The 16,646-nt window shown below is 55.5% G+C and overlaps 1 protein-coding gene across 1 annotated transcript in view; it reads left to right on the top strand.

Moving 5' to 3' along the window:
• SND1 (staphylococcal nuclease and tudor domain containing 1) overlaps positions 1-11,216 on the top strand; it is a 126,909-nt gene extending 115,693 nt beyond the window's left edge. The window contains exons 22-24 of the mRNA XM_090126737.1: positions 5,988-6,284; positions 9,152-9,196; positions 11,114-11,216. Of these exons, the coding sequence (XP_089982863.1) occupies positions 5,988-6,284; positions 9,152-9,196; positions 11,114-11,179 (408 nt within the window). The 3' untranslated portion in view covers positions 11,180-11,216. The remainder of the gene's footprint in view (positions 1-5,987; positions 6,285-9,151; positions 9,197-11,113) is intronic.
• The last annotated feature ends 5,430 nt before the right edge of the window (positions 11,217-16,646 follow it).

The following is a 16,646-nucleotide window of genomic DNA, read 5'->3' as shown; positions in this document are numbered from 1 at the left end:
GGTTTTATGGGTTTTTATGCGGTTATGGGGTTTGTTATGGTGTTTTATGTGGTTCTGGGGTTTGTTATGGGTTTTATGGGGTTCTATGGGTTTTTTTGTGGTTCTGGGGTTTGTTATGGGGTTTTATGGGGTTCTATGGGGTTTTATGCTGTTCTGGGGTTTGTTATGGTGTTTTATGTGGTTCTGGGGTTTGTTATGGGTTTATGGGGTTCTATGGGGTTTTATGCGGTTATGGGGTTTGTTAAGGGTTTTATGTGGTTCTGGGGTTTGTTATGGGTTCATGGGGTTTGTTATGGGGTTATGGGGTTTGTTATGGGGCTATGGGTTTTGCTGTAGGGTTTTATGGGGTTTGTTATAGTGTTTTATGTGGTTCTGGGGTTTGTTATGGGGTTATGGGGTTTGTTATGGGCTTTTATGGGTTTTTATGCTGTGATGGGGTTTGTTACGGTGTTTTATGTGCTTATGGGGTTTGTTATGGGCTTTTATGGGGTTTTTATGCTGAGATGGGGTTTGTTAAGGATTTTATGCGGTTATGGGGTTTGTTATGGGGTTTTATGGGGTTCTATGGGGTTTTATGCTGTTATGGGGTTTGTTATGGTGTTTTATGTGGTTATGGGGTGTGTTATGGGTTTTATTGGGTTCTATGGGGTTTTATGCGGTTATGGGGTTTGTTAAGGGTTTATGGGGTTCTGTGGGGTTTTATGCTGTTATGGGGTTTGTTATGGGGTTTTATGTGGTTCTGCGGTTTGTTATGGGTTTATGGGGTTTGTTATGGCGTTATGGGGTTTGTTATGGGCTTTTATGGGTTTTTATGCAGTTATGGGGTTTGTTACGGTGTTTTATGTGGTTATGGGGTTTGTTATGGGCTTTTATGGGGTTCTGGGGTTTGTTATGGGTTCATGGGGTTTGTTATGGGGTTATGGGGTTTGTTATGGGGCTGTGGGTTTTGCTGTAGGGTTTTATGGGGTTTGTTATAGTGTTTTATGTGGTTCTGGGGTTTGTTATGGGTTTATGGGGTTCTATGGGGTTTTATGGGGTTCTACGGGGTTTTATGTGGTTCTGGGGTTTGTTATGGGTTTATGGGGTTCTATGGGGTTTTATGCGGTTATGGGGTTTGTTATGGGCTTTTATGGGTTTTTATGTGGTTATGGGGTTTGTTATGGGGTTTTATGGGGTTCTATGGGGTTTTATTGGGTTCTATGGGGTTTTATGCTGTTATGGGGTTTGTTATGGTGTTTTATGTGGTTCTGGGGTTTGTTATGGGCTTTTATGGGGTTTTTATGCTGTGATGGGGTTTGTTAAGGGTTTTATGCAGTTATGGGGTTTGTTATGGGGTTTTATGGGGTTCTATGGGGTTTTATGGGGTTCTATGGGGTTTTATGCTGTTCTGGGGTTTGTTATGGTGTTTTATGTGGTTCTGGGGTTTGTTATGGGTTTATGGGGTTCTATGGGGTTTTATGTGGTTCTGGGGTTTGTTAATGGTTTATGGGGTTCTATGGGGTTTTATGCTGTTCTGGGGTTTGTTACGGTGTTTTATGTGGTTCTGGGGTTTGTTATGGGTTTATGGGGTTCTATGGGGTTTTATGCGGTTATGGGGTTTGTTATGGGCTTTTATGGGGTTTTTATGCTGTGATGGGGTTTGTTAAGGGTTTTATGCGGTTATGGGGTTTGTTATGGGGTTTTATGGGGTTTCTATGGGGTTGTATGGGGTTGTATGGGGTGTATGGGGGGGTATGGGGTTTTTATGGGGTTATGGGGTTATGGGGTTATGGGGTTATATGGCGTTCGCCTTCATCCAGGTGCCGCAGGATGTACGTGCGGTACTGTGGGCTTCTATGGGGTCCTATGGGGTTTCTGTGGGAGTTATGGGGTTTTTATGGGGTTTTTATAGGGTTATGGGGGGGCTATGGGGTTTTTATGGGGTTATGGGGGGGTATGTGGTTTCTATGGGGGTTTCTATGGGGTTATGGGATTTCTATGGGGGTTTAGGGGGTTTTATGGGGTTATGGGGGGCTATGGGGTTTTTATGGGGTTATGGGGGGTATGGGGTTTTTAGGGGGTTTCTATGGGGTTTCTATGGGGTTTCTATGGGGTTTCTATAGGAGTTATGGGGTTTTTATGGGGTTTTTATAGGGTTATGGGGGGCTATGGGGTTTTTATGGGGTTATGGGGGGGTATGTGGTTTCTATGGGGGTTTCTATGGGGTTATCGGGTTTCTATGGGGTTTCTATGGGGGTTTATGGGGTTTCTAAGGGGGTTATGGGGTTTTTATGGGGTTATGGGGTTTGTTATGGGGTTATGGGGGGATATGGGGTTTGTTATGGGGCTTCTATGGGGTTGTATGGGGAGTTATGGGGTTGTATAGGGTTTTATGGGTTTATGGGGTTTTATGGGGTTATGGGGTTAAATGGGGTTTCTATGGGGGGTTATGGGGCTATGGGGTTTTTATGGGGTTTCTATGGGAGTTATGGGGTTTTTATGGGGTTATGGGGTTTGTTATGGCGTTATGGGGGGTATGGGGTTTGTTATGGGTTTCTATGGGGTTGTATGGGGGGTTATGGGGTTTCTATGGGCATTATGGGGTTTGTTATGGGGTTTCTATGGGTTTGTTATGGGGTTATGGGGGGTTATGGGGTTTCTATGGGGTTGTATGGGGTTGTATGGGGGGTTATGGGGTTTTTATGGGGTTATGGGGTTTTTATGGGGTTATGGGGTTATGGGGTTATATGGCGTTCGCCTTCATCCAGGTGCCGCAGGATGTACGTGCGGTCCTATGGGGTTCTATGGGGTTTTATGAGGGTTTATGTGGTTTTATGGGGTTATGGGGTTTGTTATGGGGTTATGGGGAGATATGGGGGGGTTTATGGGGTTATATGGGGTTTCTAGGAGTTCTATGGGGGCTTATAGGGGTTTATGGGCTTTTATGGAGTTATGGGTTTTGTTATGGGGTTATGGGGTTTGTTATGGTGTTTTATGTGGTTATGGGGTTTGTTATGGGTTTATGGGGTTCTATGGGGTTTTTATGTGGTTATGGGGTTTGTTACGGGTTTTATGTGGTTCTGGGGTTTGTTATGGGTTCATGGGGTTTGTTATGTAGTTATGGGGTTTGTTATGGGGTTTTATGGGTTTTTATGCGGTTATGGGGTTTGTTATGGGTTTATGGGGTTTTATGGGTTTTATGCGGTTATGGGGTTTGTTATGGGGTTTTATGGTGTTCTATGGGGTTTTATGGGGTTCTATGGAGTTTTATGCGGTTATGGGGTTTGTTATGGGTTTATGGGGTTTGTTATGGGGTTATGGGGTTTGTTATGGGCTTTTATGGGTTTTTATGCTGTTATGGGGTTTGTTACGGTGTTTTATGTGGTTCTGCGGTTTGTTATGGGTTTATGGGGTTTGTTATGGGGTTATGGGGTTTGTTATGGGGCTATGGGTTTTGCTGTAGGGTTTTATGGGGTTTGTTATAGGGTTTTATGGGTTTTTATGCGGTTATGGGGTTTGTTATGGTGTTTTATGTGGTTCTGGGGTTTGTTATGGGTTTTATGGGGTTCTATGGGTTTTTATGTGGTTCTGGGGTTTGTTATGGGCTTTTATGGGGTTTTTATGCTGTGATGGGGTTTGTTAAGGGTTTTATGCGGTTATGGGGTTTGTTATGGGGTTTTATGGGGTTCTATGGGGTTTTATGCTGTTCTGGGGTTTGTTATGGTGTTTTATGTGGTTCTGGGGTTTGTTATGGGTTTATGGGGTTCTATGGGGTTTTATGCGGTTATGGGGTTTGTTATGGGTTTATGGGGTTCTATGGGGTTTTATGGGGTTCTATGGGGTTTTATGCGGTTCTGGGGTTTGTTATGGGCTTTTATGGGTTTTTATGCGGTTATGGGGTTTGTTAAGGGTTTTATGTGGTTATGGGGTTTGTTATGGGGTTTTATGGGGTTCTATGGGGTTTTATGGGGTTCTATGGGGTTTTATGCTGTTCTGGGGTTTGTTATGGTGTTTTATGTGGTTCTGGGGTTTGTTATGGGTTTATGGGGTTCTATGGGGTTTTATGCGGTTATGGGGTTTGTTAAGGGTTTTATGTGGTTCTGGGGTTTGTTATGGGGTTATGGGGTTTGTTATGGGCTTTTATGGGTTTTTATGCTGTTATGGGGTTTGTTAAGGGTTTTATGTGGTTCTGCGGTTTGTTATGGGTTCATGGGGTTTGTTATGGGGTTATGGGGTTTGTTATGGGGCTATGGGTTTTGCTGTAGGGTTTTATGGGGTTTGTTATAGTGTTTTATGTGGTTCTGGGGTTTGTTATGGGGTTATGGGGTTTGTTATGGGCTTTTATGGGTTTTTATGCTGTGATGGGGTTTGTTACGGTGTTTTATGTGCTTATGGGGTTTGTTATGGGCTTTTATGGGGTTTTTATGCTGAGATGGGGTTTGTTAAGAATTTTATGCGGTTATGGGGTTTGTTATGGGGTTTTATGGGGTTCTATGGGGTTTTATGGGGTTCTATGGGGTTTTATGCTGTTATGGGGTTTGTTATGGTGTTTTATGTGGTTATGGGGTGTGTTATGGGTTTTATTGGGTTCTATGGGGTTTTATGCGGTTATGGGGTTTGTTAAGGGTTTATGGGGTTCTGTGGGGTTTTATGCGGTTATGGGGTTTGTTATGGGGTTTTATGTGGTTCTGCGGTTTGTTATGGGTTTATGGGGTTTGTTATGGCGTTATGGGGTTTGTTATGGGCTTTTATGGGTTTTTATGCAGTTATGGGGTTTGTTACGGTGTTTTATGTGGTTATGGGGTTTGTTCTGGGCTTTTATGGGGTTCTGGGGTTTGTTATGGGTTCATGGGGTTTGTTATGGGGTTATGGGGTTTGTTATGGGGCTGTGGGTTTTGCTGTAGGGTTTTATGGGGTTTGTTATAGTGTTTTATGTGGTTCTGGGGTTTGTTATGGGTTTATGGGGTTCTATGGGGTTTTATGGGGTTCTACGGGGTTTTATGTGGTTCTGGGGTTTGTTATGGGTTTATGGGGTTCTATGGGGTTTTATGCGGTTATGGGGTTTGTTATGGGCTTTTATGGGTTTTTATGTGGTTATGGGGTTTGTTATGGGGTTTTATGGGGTTCTATGGGGTTTTATTGGGTTCTATGGGGTTTTATGCTGTTATGGGGTTTGTTATGGTGTTTTATGTGCTTATGGGGTTTGTTATGGGCTTTTATGGGGTTTTTATGCTGTGATGGGGTTTGTTAAGGGTTTTATGCAGTTATGGGGTTTGTTATGGGGTTTTATGGGGTTCTATGGGGTTTTATGGGGTTCTATGGGGTTTTATGCTGTTCTGGGGTTTGTTATGGTGTTTTATGTGGTTCTGGGGTTTGTTATGGGTTTATGGGGTTCTATGGGGTTTTATGTGGTTCTGGGGTTTGTTAATGGTTTATGGGGTTCTATGGGGTTTTATGCTGTTCTGGGGTTTGTTACGGTGTTTTATGTGGTTCTGGGGTTTGTTATGGGTTTATGGGGTTCTATGGGGTTTTATGCTGTTCTGGGGTTTGTTATGGTGTTTTATGTAGTTCTGGGGTTTGTTATGGGTTTTATGGGGTTCTATGGGTTTTTATGTGGTTCTGGGGTTTGTTATGGGCTTTTATGGGGTTTTTATGCTGTGATGGGGTTTGTTAAGGGTTTTATGCGGTTATGGGGTTTGTTATGGGGTTTTATGGGGTTCTATGGCGTTTTATGCAGTTGTGGGGTTTGTTACGGTGTTCTATGTGCTTATGGGGTTTACTATGGGTTCATGGGGTTTTTATGCATTTATGAGATTTGACGGCATTATTACGGGGTTCATTACGGGTTTTTTTTTAATATCTTCACGCCGTTTCTTTCCAGCCTGGTGGGGTTTCCTTACAGAAACGCGATCCGAAATAGGATTTTTTTGGGGGTGGGGGTGGGATCTTTTGGGGGGGGCGGGGATTTTTTGGGGTGTCCCTGTATTTCCCTGCCTTTTCCCCTATAGGAAGAGGCTCGGGCCGACGCGGTGGACAGCGCGGTGCGGGACATCCAGAACACGCAGTGCCTCCTCAACGTGGAGCACGGGGGGGGGAGCGGAGGAGGAGGAGGAGGAGGAGGAGTGGGGGGGGGGTTGGGAGGTGGTTTGGGGGGGGGTGGTGGTTTGGGTGGGGGGGGGGGGCCTGGAGGACCCCCCCACGCCACTTTGCAGTTCGCCGATTCGAAAGGAGACGTCGGGTTGGGGTTGGTGAGGGAGGGGCTCGTCATGGTGCAGCCCAGGGCTGAGAGGCAGTTCCAGAAAGTGGTACGTGGGGGGGGGGGGGCTTTTTTTTTTGGGGGGGGGGAGGGAGGGGGGGGGTTTTGGGGGTGGGGGGGGTTGTTAGATGGGGAGGTTGTATGGGGGGGGTGTTGTATGGGGGGGGAGATGGGGGGTTGTTGTATGGGGGGGGTCATGGGGGGGTTATATGGGGGGGTTGTATGGGGGGGAGATGGGGGGGTTATATGGGGGGGTTGTATGGGGGGGTCATGGGGGGGTTGTATGGGGGGGTTGTTGTATGGGGGGGTCATGGGGGGGTTGTATGGGGGGGTTGTTGTATGGGGGGGGTCATGGGGGGGTTATATGGGGGGGTTGTATGGGGGGGTTGTATGGGGGGGTCATGGGGGGGTTGGATGGGGGGGTTGTTGGATGGGGGGGTCATGGGGGGGTTGTATGGGGGGGTTGTATGGGGGGGTTGTATGGGGGGGTCATGGGGGGGTTGGATGGGGGGGTTGTTGGATGGGGGGGTCATGGGGGGGTTGTATGGGGGGGTTGTTGTATGGGGGGTGTTTTATGGGGGGGGGGGCATGGGGCAGGTTATATGGGGGGAGTTATATGGGGGGGTGTTATATGGGGGGGTGTCATGGGGGGGGTCATGGGGGGGTTATATGGGGGGGTTGTTATATGGGGGGGGTCACGGGGGGGTTATATGGGGGGGGTCCTGGGGGGTGTTATATGGGGGGGGTTATATGGGGGGGTGTTTTATGGGGGGAGTGTTATATGGGGGGGTTCATGGGGGGGTTATATGGGGGTGTTGTATGGGGGGGAGATGGGGGGGTGTATGGGGGGGTTATATGGGGGGGTTGTTATATGGGGGGTCATGGGGGGTTATATGGGGGGGGGTCCTGGGGGGTGTTATATGGGGGGGGTTATATGGGGGGGTTGTTGTATGGGGGGGTTATATGGGGGGGGGTTATATGGGGGGGTTGTTGTATGGGGGGGAGATGGGGGGGGTTATATGGGGGGGGTTATATGGGGGGGTGTATGGGGGGGTTGTTATATGGGGGGGCAGATGGGGGGGTTATATGGGGGGGGTTATATGGGGGGGTTGTTGTATGGGGGGGTCATGGGGGGGTTATATGGGGGGGTTGTATGGAGGGGGGGATGGGGGGTCATGGGGGGATTATATGGGGGGGTTGTTATATGGGGGGGTTCATGGGGGGGACATGGGGGGGTTATATGGGGGTGTTGTATGGGGGCGGAGATGGGGGGGTTATATGGGGGGGGAGATGGGGGGGGTGTTATATGGGGGGGGTGTATGGGGGGGTTGTTATATGGGGGGGAGATGGGGGGGTTGTTGTATGGGGGGGTCATGGTGGGGTTGTATGGGGGGGGAGATGGGGGGGTTATATGGGGGGGTTGTTGTATGGGGGGGAATGCGTTATATGGGGGAGGTTATATGGGGGGGGAGATGGGGGGGTGTTTTATGGGGGGGTTATATGGGGGGGGTCATGGGGGGTTATATGGGGGGGAGATCGGGGGGGTTATATGGGGGTTATATGGGGGGGTGTTTTATGGGGGGAGTGTTATATGGGGGGGGTCTTGGGGGGGTTATATGGGGGGGTTGTTATATGGGGGGGAAATGGGGGGGTTATATGGGGGGGTTGTTATATGGGGGGTCATGGGGGGGTTATATGGGGGGGGGTCCTGGGGGGTGTTATATGGGGGGGGTTATATGGGGGGGTTGTTGTATGGGGGGGAGATGGGGGTGTATGGGGGGGTTATTTGGGGTGTTGTTGTATGGGGGGGGTCATGGGGGGGTTATATGGGGGGGTTGTTATATAGGCGGGAGATGGGGGGGTTTTATGGGGGGGTTGTTGTATGGGGGGGGCTATGTGGGGATTGTTATATGGGGGGGGTTGTTATATGGAGGTGTTGTATGGGGGGGTTGTATGGGGGGGGTCATGGGGAGGTTATATGGGGGGAGAGATGGGGGGCTTGTTATATAGGGGGGAGATGGGGGGTTATATGGGGGGGGAAATGGGGGGGTTATATGGGGGGGTTGTTGTATGGGGGGGTCATGGGGTTATATGGGGGGGAGATGGGGGGTCATGGGGGGGTTATATGGGGAGGTTGTTGTATGGGGGGGTGTTATATGGGGGGGGTCATGGGGGGGTTGTTGTATGGGGGGGGTCATGGGGGGGTTGTTATATAGGGGGGAGATGGGGGGGTTATATGGGGGTGTTATATGGGGGGGTTATATGGGGGGGTTGTTGTATGGGAGGGTTGTTGTATGGGGGGGAGATGGGGGGGGTTATATGGGGGTGTTATATGGGGGGGTTATATGGGGGGGTTGTTGTATGGGAGGGTTGTTGTATGGGGGGGAGATGGGGGGGGTTATATGGGGGGGTGTTTTATGGGGGGGTTATTATATGGGGGGGGATGGGGGGGTTATATGGGGGGTGTTATATGGGGGGGGATGGGAGGTCATGGGGGGGTTATATGGGGGGTGTTCTATGGGGGGGTTAAATGGGGTTATATGGGGCGGTTATATGGGGGGGTTGTTGTATGGGGGGGGGAGATGGGGGGTGTTATATAGGGCAGTTATATGGGGGGGTTATTTGGGGGGGGTGTTATATGGGGGGGGTTGTTATATGGGGGTCATGGGGGGGTATATGGGGGGTGTTATATGGGGGGGTTGTATGGGGGGTGTTGTTATATTGGGGGGGAAGATGGGGGGGTTATATGGGGGGTTGTTATATGGGGGGGGAGATGGGGGGGTGTTTTATGGGGGGGTTGTTATATGGGGGGAGATGGGGGGGAGATGGGATGTGTTATATGGAGGGGGGGGGGTTATATGGGGGTGTGATATGGGGGCGGGGGGGGCAGTGAACCCCATCTGCTGTTCCCTATAGATGACGGAGTACCTGAATGCGCAGGAGACGGCCAAGAGTGCCCGGGTACGTGGGGGGGGGCGCTGGGGGGGGGTCGTGGGGGGGGGCACATGGGAATGGGGGGGGCATATGGGGGTCTGGGGGGGGCACATAGGGGGTGTTTGGGGCATTTATGGGGTCTTGGGGGGGGATATGGGGGCACTGGGGGGGTCGTGGGGGGGGCACATGGGAATGGGGGGGGCATATGGGGGTCTGGGGGGGGCACATAGGGGGTGTTTGGGGCGTTTATGGGGTCTTGGGGGGGGGATATGGGGGTGGGGGGGCATAAGGGGGTCTGGGGGGGTTGTAGGTGGGGTGGGGGGGGGCATATGGGGGGTTTATGGGGGGTATATGGGGTGCCAGGGGGGGCATATGGGGGTGGGGGGGCAGAGGGAGTCTTGGGGGGGGTGACGGGGGGGGGCACATGGGAGTGGGGGGGGGCATATGGGGTTTGGGGGGGGCACATAGGGGGTGTTTGGGGCGTTTATGGGGTCTTGGGGAGGGATATGGGGGCACTGGGGGGTCGTGGGGGGGGGTACATGGGAATGGGGGGGGCATAAGGGGGTCTGGGGGGGTGGTAGGTGGGGGGGGCACATGGGGGGTTTATGGGGGGGTATATGGGGGTGGGGGGGGCGCAGGGAGTCAATGGGGGGGTCATGGGGGGGGCACATGGGAATGGGGGGGGCATATGGGGTTTGGGGGGGGCACATAGGGGGTGTTTGGGGCGTTTATGGGGTCTTGGGGAGGGATATGGGGGCATTTGGGGGGTATTTGGGGTCCTGGGGGGGGAATAAGGGTGTGGGGGGGGGCACTGGGGGGGTCGTGGGGGGGGGGCACATGGGAATGGGGGGGCATATGGGGGTCTGGGGGGGGCACATAGGGGGTATTTGGGGCGTTTATGGGGTCTTGGGGGGGGATATGGGGGTGTGGGGGGGCACTGGGGGGGTCGTGGGGGGGGCACATGGAAATGGGGGGGGCATATGGGGGTCTGGGGGGGTGGTAGGTGGGGGGGGGGGCACATGGGGGTATTTGGGGGGTTTATGGGGTTCCCCACTTTCTGCCCACCCCCCCACACCCTTTTAAACCCCCCCCTTGATGCCCCCCCCCCTCTTATGACCCCCCCATTTCTGCCCCCCCTTTTTGTGCCCCCCCTTTATGCCCCCCACTTATAACCCCCCCCTTTATGCCCCCCCTTTCTGCCCCCCCACCCTTTATGCCCCCCTTTTCTGCCCCCCCTTTACACCCCCCCACTTATAACCTCCCCCTTTATGCCCCCTACTTTGTGACCCCCCATTTCTGACCCCCCCCATTTCTGACCCCCCCTTCTGTCCCCCCCTAATTTTACCCCCCCAATTTTGTCCCCCCCACGACCCCCCCAATTTCGCCCCCCCTTACGACCCCCCCCTTTATACCCCCCATTACGACCCCCCCTAATTTTGCCCCCCCTTTTTACCCCCCCTAATTTCCCCCCCCAATGTTCCCCCCCCTTTATAACCCCCCCCTATTTTGCTTCCCCCCCCCTTTATACCCCACTTACGACCCCCCCAATTTTACCCCCCCTTTATACCCCCCCCTCACGACCCCCCCCAATTTTGCCCCCCCCTTTTTACCCCCAATTTCTCCCCCTTTATACCCCCCCTAATTTTGCCCCCCCTTTATACCCCCCCACTTACGACCCCCCCAATTTTGTCCCCCCCTTTATACCCCCCCCAATTTTGCTTCCCCCCCCTTTATACCCCCCCCACGACCCCCCCAATTTTGCCCCCCCCTTTTCCCCCCCCTAATTTCCCCCCTTTATACCCCCCCCTTTATACCCCCCCCTTACGACCCCCCCTTAATTCCCCCCCCGCTTTATACCCCCCCCTAATTTTGCTTCTCCCCCCCCCTCCTCTTTATACCCCCCCACTTACGACCCCCCCCCTTAATTTTGCCCCCCCCCCCCAGCTCAACCTCTGGCGCTACGGCGATTTCCGTGCTGACGACGCCGATGAATTTGGCTACAGCCGCTAAACGACCCCCCCGCGCCCCCCCCCTCACCCCCCCCCCCAGCCCCACACAATGCTTAGGGCTTGTGGGGGGGGGGGTCCGTCCTTTTCCCCCCCCCCCCCCCCCCCGCCTTCTTCTTTCATCCCATTTGCTGCCGCCCCCCCCCCCCCCCCCCGGCCCTATTTAACACTTTGTGTGTTGGGGGGGGGGACGGGGGGGGACCCCAATAAATGTAGCTGAGCGCCGCAGTGCGAATCCGTGTTTATTTTGGGGGGGGGTCGAGGGGGGGGGCGGTGGGAATGGGGGTTGATTGGGGGGGGGGTCGTTGGGGGTGGGGGGGGGGATGGGAGGGCAAGGGGGGGGCAGTGAGAATGGGGGATGATTGGGGGGGGCTTGGGGGGGTCGTGGGGGGGCAAGGGGGGGGGGCAGTGAGAATGGGGGCTGATTGGGGGGGGGGTGAGATTGGGGGGGGTCTTGGGGGGGGTGATGGGTGGGCCGTGAGAATGGGGGCTGAATGGGGGGGTTCTTGGGGGGGTCTTGGGGGGGGGCAAGGGGGGGGGGCAGTGAGAATGGGGGCTGATTGGGGGGGCAGTGAGATTGGGGGGGGTCTTGGGGGGGTCATGGGGGGGCAGTGGGAATGGGGCGTGATTGGGGGGGGTCGTAGGGGGGTCATGGGGGATCATGGGGGGGGGCAGTGAGAATGGGGGCTGATTGGGGGGGGTCTTGGGGTCGTGGGGGGGCAGTGAGAATGGGGGTGGATTAGGGGGGGGTCTTGGGGGGGGTCATGGGGGGGGCAGGGAGCTGCTTGGGGGGGTCGTGGGGGGGGCAGTGAGATTGGGGGGGGTCTTGGGGGGGGCAGTGAGATTGGGGGGGGTCTTGGGGGGGCCATGGGGGGGCAGTGGGAATGGGGGCTGATTGGGGGGGGTCGTGGGGGGGTCATGGGGGGGCAAGGGGGGGGGCAGTGAGAATGGGGGCTGCTTGGGGGGGTCGTGGGGGGGGGGGACGGTGGGAATGGGGGTTGATTGGGGGGGGGGTCGTTGGGGGTGGGGGGGGGGATGGGAGGGCAAAGGGGGGGCAGTGAGAATGGGGGATGATTGGGGGGGGCAGTGAGATTGGGGGGGGTCTTGGGGGGGGTGATGGGTGGGCCGTGAGAATGGGGGCTGAATGGGGGGGGTCGTGGGGGGGTCTTGGGGGGGGGCAGTGAAAATGGGGGCTGAATGGGGGGGGCAGTGAGATTGGGGGGGGTCTTGGGGGGGTCATGGGGGGGCAGTGAGAATGGGGGCTGAATGGGGGGGGTTTTGGGGGGGTCATGGGGGGCAAGGGAGGGGGCAGTGAGAATGGGGGTGGATTGGGGGGGTCGTGGGGGGGGGTCGTGGGGGGGTCATGGGGGGGTCGTGAGAATGAAGGCTGATTGGGGGGGGGTCGTGGGGGGGTCGTAGGGGGGTCGTGAATGGGGGGGGTCTTGGGGGGGTGATGGGGGGCAAGGGGGGGGGCAGTGAGAATAGGGGCTGATTGGGGGGCTCATGGGGGGGGTCGTGTGGGGGTGATGGGGGGCAATGAGAATGGGGGTGGATGGGGGGGTCGTGGGGGGGTCATGGGGGGGCAGTGAGAATGGGGGCTGAATGGGGGGGGTTTTGGGGGGGTCATGGGGGGGCAAGGGGGGGACAGTGAGTATGGGGGCTGATTGGGGGGGGTCGTGGGGGGGTCGTGGGGGAGCAGTGAGAATGGGGGCTGATTGGGGTGGGGGTCTTGGGGGTTCCTGGGGGGCAAGGGGGGGGCAGTGAGAATGGGGGCTGATTGGGGGGGGGGGGGTCTTGGGGGGGTCATGGGGGGGCAAGGGGGGGGGCAGTGGGAATGGGGGCTGATTGGGGGGGTCTTGGGGGGGGGTGATGGGGGGGGCAATTTGAATGGAGGCTGCATGGGGGGATTGCGGGGGGGGCAATGGGGGGGGGCAGTGGGAACGGAGGTGGGAATGACCCCGACCTCAGGTCATGACCTTTGACCCCAAGCCCAGGTCATGACCTCTGTCCCTGAGTCCAGGTCACGACCTTTGACCCCAAGCCAAACTCCCAGCCGTTCACACCGGATTCGGGGCCCCGACCCCAGGTCATGACCTTTGACCTCGGTGCCCCCCAGCGCCACCCAATGTCACCCATTGTCACCCGCCGATGTCACCCAAGGTCACCCAGTGTCACCCATTGTCACCCATCGCCACCAGCTGGTGTCACCCAGTGCCACCACCCAGTGCCACCCAGTGTCATCCAGTGACACCCAGTGACACCCAGTGACACCAGCGTCACCCAATGCCACCCAGTGTCACCCAATGCTGCCAGTGACACCACCCAGTGTCACCCAGTGTCACTCAATGGCACCCAATGCCACCCAATGTCAACCAGTGCCACCCAGTGTCACCCAATGCCACCCAATGCCGCCAGTGACACCACCCAGTGTCACCCAATGCCACCCAATGTCACCCAATGTCACCTAGTGTCACCCAATGCCACCCAGTGTCACCCAGTGCCATCAGTGACACCACGCAGTGTCACCCAGTGCCACCCAATGGCACCCGATGTCACCCAGTGCCACCCAGTGCCCCCACCCAATGCCATCCAGTGCCACCCAGTGCCACCACCCAATGTCACCCATTGTCACCCAGTGCCACCCAGTGTCACCCAGTGCCATCAGTGACACCGCCAAATGTCACCCAGTGCCACCCAGTGTCACCTAATGTCACCACCCAATGGCACGCAATGTCACCCAGTGTCACCCAGTGACACCCAATGTCACCCAATGCCACCTCCCAATGCCACCCAGTGTCATCCAATGCCACCCAGTGCCACCCAATGTCACCCAGTGCCACCCAATGCCACCTCCCAATGCCACCCAGTGTCATCCAATGCCACCCAGTGCCACTCAGTGTCACCCAGTGCCAGCTGATGTCACCCAGTGCCACCCGATGCCACCGCCCAATGCCACCCAATGTCACCCAGTGCCACCCAGTGTCACCCAATGTCATCCAATGCCACCACCTAATGGCACCCAATGTCACCCAGTGTCACCACCCAATGTCACCCAATGCCAACCAATGCCACCCAGTGCCACCCGATGTCACCCAGTGCCACTCAGTGCCACCCGATGCCCCCGCCCAATGCCACCCAATGTCACCCAGTGCCACCCAGTGTCACCCAGTGCCACCACTGAATGCCACCCAGTGTCACCCATTGCCACCCAATGCCACCGCCCAATGTCACCCAATGTCACCCAGTGCCACCCAATGCCACCATCCAGTGTCACCTAAAGCCACTGGCGAATGCCACCCAATGTCACCCAATGCCACCGCCCAGTGCCACCCAGTGTCACCCCGTGCCACCCAGTGCCACCCAATGCCACTGGCCAATGCCACCGAATGCCACCCAATGCCAGCCAGTGTCACCCGATGTCACCCGATGTCACCCAGTGCCACCACCCAATGCCACCCAGTGTCACCCAATGTCACCCAGTGTCACCCACTGTCACCCAGTGCCACCGCCCACTGTCACCCAGTGCCACTCAGTGTCACCCACTGTCACCCAGTGTCACCCAATGCCACCACCTAATGGCACCCAATGTCACCCAGTGCCACCACCCAGTGCCACCCAGTGCCCCCCCCCTCTGTCACCCGCTGTCCCCATCGCGGCGCTCCGGGGATTTCAGGACGCGCTGCGTTGACTTAATTAGAACTTAATTAGAACTTAATTAGAGCGGAGCGCAATGAGCTGCGGCGGTCAATAATTAACGCCATCAGCGATGGTAATTAACGGGACAGATGGGGGGGGGGGGGGGGTAGAGTTGTCCCATGGGGGACTGGGAGGAACTGGGAGGGACTGGGAGGGAATGGGGTGGACTGGGACTGGACTGGGAGGGAATGGGAGTATACTGGGATGGACTGGGAGGGAATGGGAGTATACTGGGATGAACTGGGACTAGATTGGGAGGGAATGGGGTGGACTGGGATGGACTGGGACTAGACTGGGAGGGAATGAGAGAGAATGGGACTATACTGGGATGGACTGGGAGGGACTGGAATGGACTGGGAGAGATTGGGACTAGACTGGAGGAGACTGGGATGGACTGGGAGGAACAGGGACTGTACTGGGAGGGACTGGGGTGGACTGGGATGGAATAGGAGAGAATGGGAGGAACTGGGAGAGACTGGGATGGACTGGGAGAGACTGGGATGGATTGGGAGTATACTGGGATGGACTGGGATGGAAATGGGAGTATACTGGGAGAGACTGGAAGCGTACTGGGGAAACTGGGCTGTACTGGGAACCAATTGGAGCATACTGGGATGGACTGGGGAATGGAATGGGAGGTGTACTGGGACGAACTGGGAACTACTGGGATATACTGGGATATACTGGGAGGTGTATCGGGAGAGCAGGGGGCTGCACTGGGATTACGTGGGGGGTGCGCTGAGGTACGGATTGATGCACTGGGAGGAACTGGGAGGAACTGGGAGGGACTGGGAGGAACTGGGAGGAACTGGGCTCAGACACCGCCCATGGGCTGCAGCGAGGAGCAATGGCGCCACCTGGCGGCCTGGAGAGGAACTGCAGCCCGGACAGCAGTTTGTCCCAGTACAGCCCAGTCCCAGTACAGCCCAGTCCCAGTATCCCCACATCCCATATGGCCCCACATCCCATATGGCCCCACATCCCATATGGCCCCACATCCCATATGGCCCCACATCCCATATGGCCCCACATCCCCAGTGTCCCCCTATGGCCCTACATCCTAGATCCCATACCCCACACCCCATATCCCACACCCCAGATCTCATACTCTACATCCTATATCCCACACCCCACACCCCACATCCCCCACACCCGCACGTCCCATAACCCCAACACCCCATATTTCATACCCCATATGCCATACCCCATATCCCACATCCCAATATCCCCCACACCCCATATCTCATATCCTAAACCCCATATCCCATATCCCCTAACTCATATCCCACATCCCCCACACCCCATATCCCATATCCTAAACCCCACATCCCATATCCCCTACCCGAGATCCCCTACCCCATATCCCACATCCCACACCCCATATCCAATATCCCACACCCCATATCCCATACCCCATATCCCCTACCCCACATCCCATATTCCCCAAACCCCATATCCCATAGCCCATACCCCACAGCCCCTACTCCACACCCCATACCCCACATCCCATATCCCCTACCCCACAACCCCATATCCCATATCCCCTTCCCCACATCCCATATCCCATATCCCTTACCCCATATCACACGTCTCACATCCCCCACATCCCATATCCTATGCCCCATATCCCATATCCCCTACTCCATATCCCACATCCCTCACACCCCATATCCCATACTCCACATCCCATATCCCCACACCCCACACCCCATATCCAACATCCCACACCCCATATCTCATACCCTATATCCCCTATCCCCTACCCCACACCCCAT

The sequence above is a fragment of the Phasianus colchicus genome, chromosome 1 (genome assembly GCF_987193195.1).
Source record: "Phasianus colchicus chromosome 1, bPhaCol1.hap1.1, whole genome shotgun sequence".
NCBI lineage: Eukaryota > Metazoa > Chordata > Aves > Galliformes > Phasianidae > Phasianus > Phasianus colchicus.
Note: the sequence above shows the minus strand (reverse complement) of the source record. Positions and strands in the feature narration are given on the sequence as shown.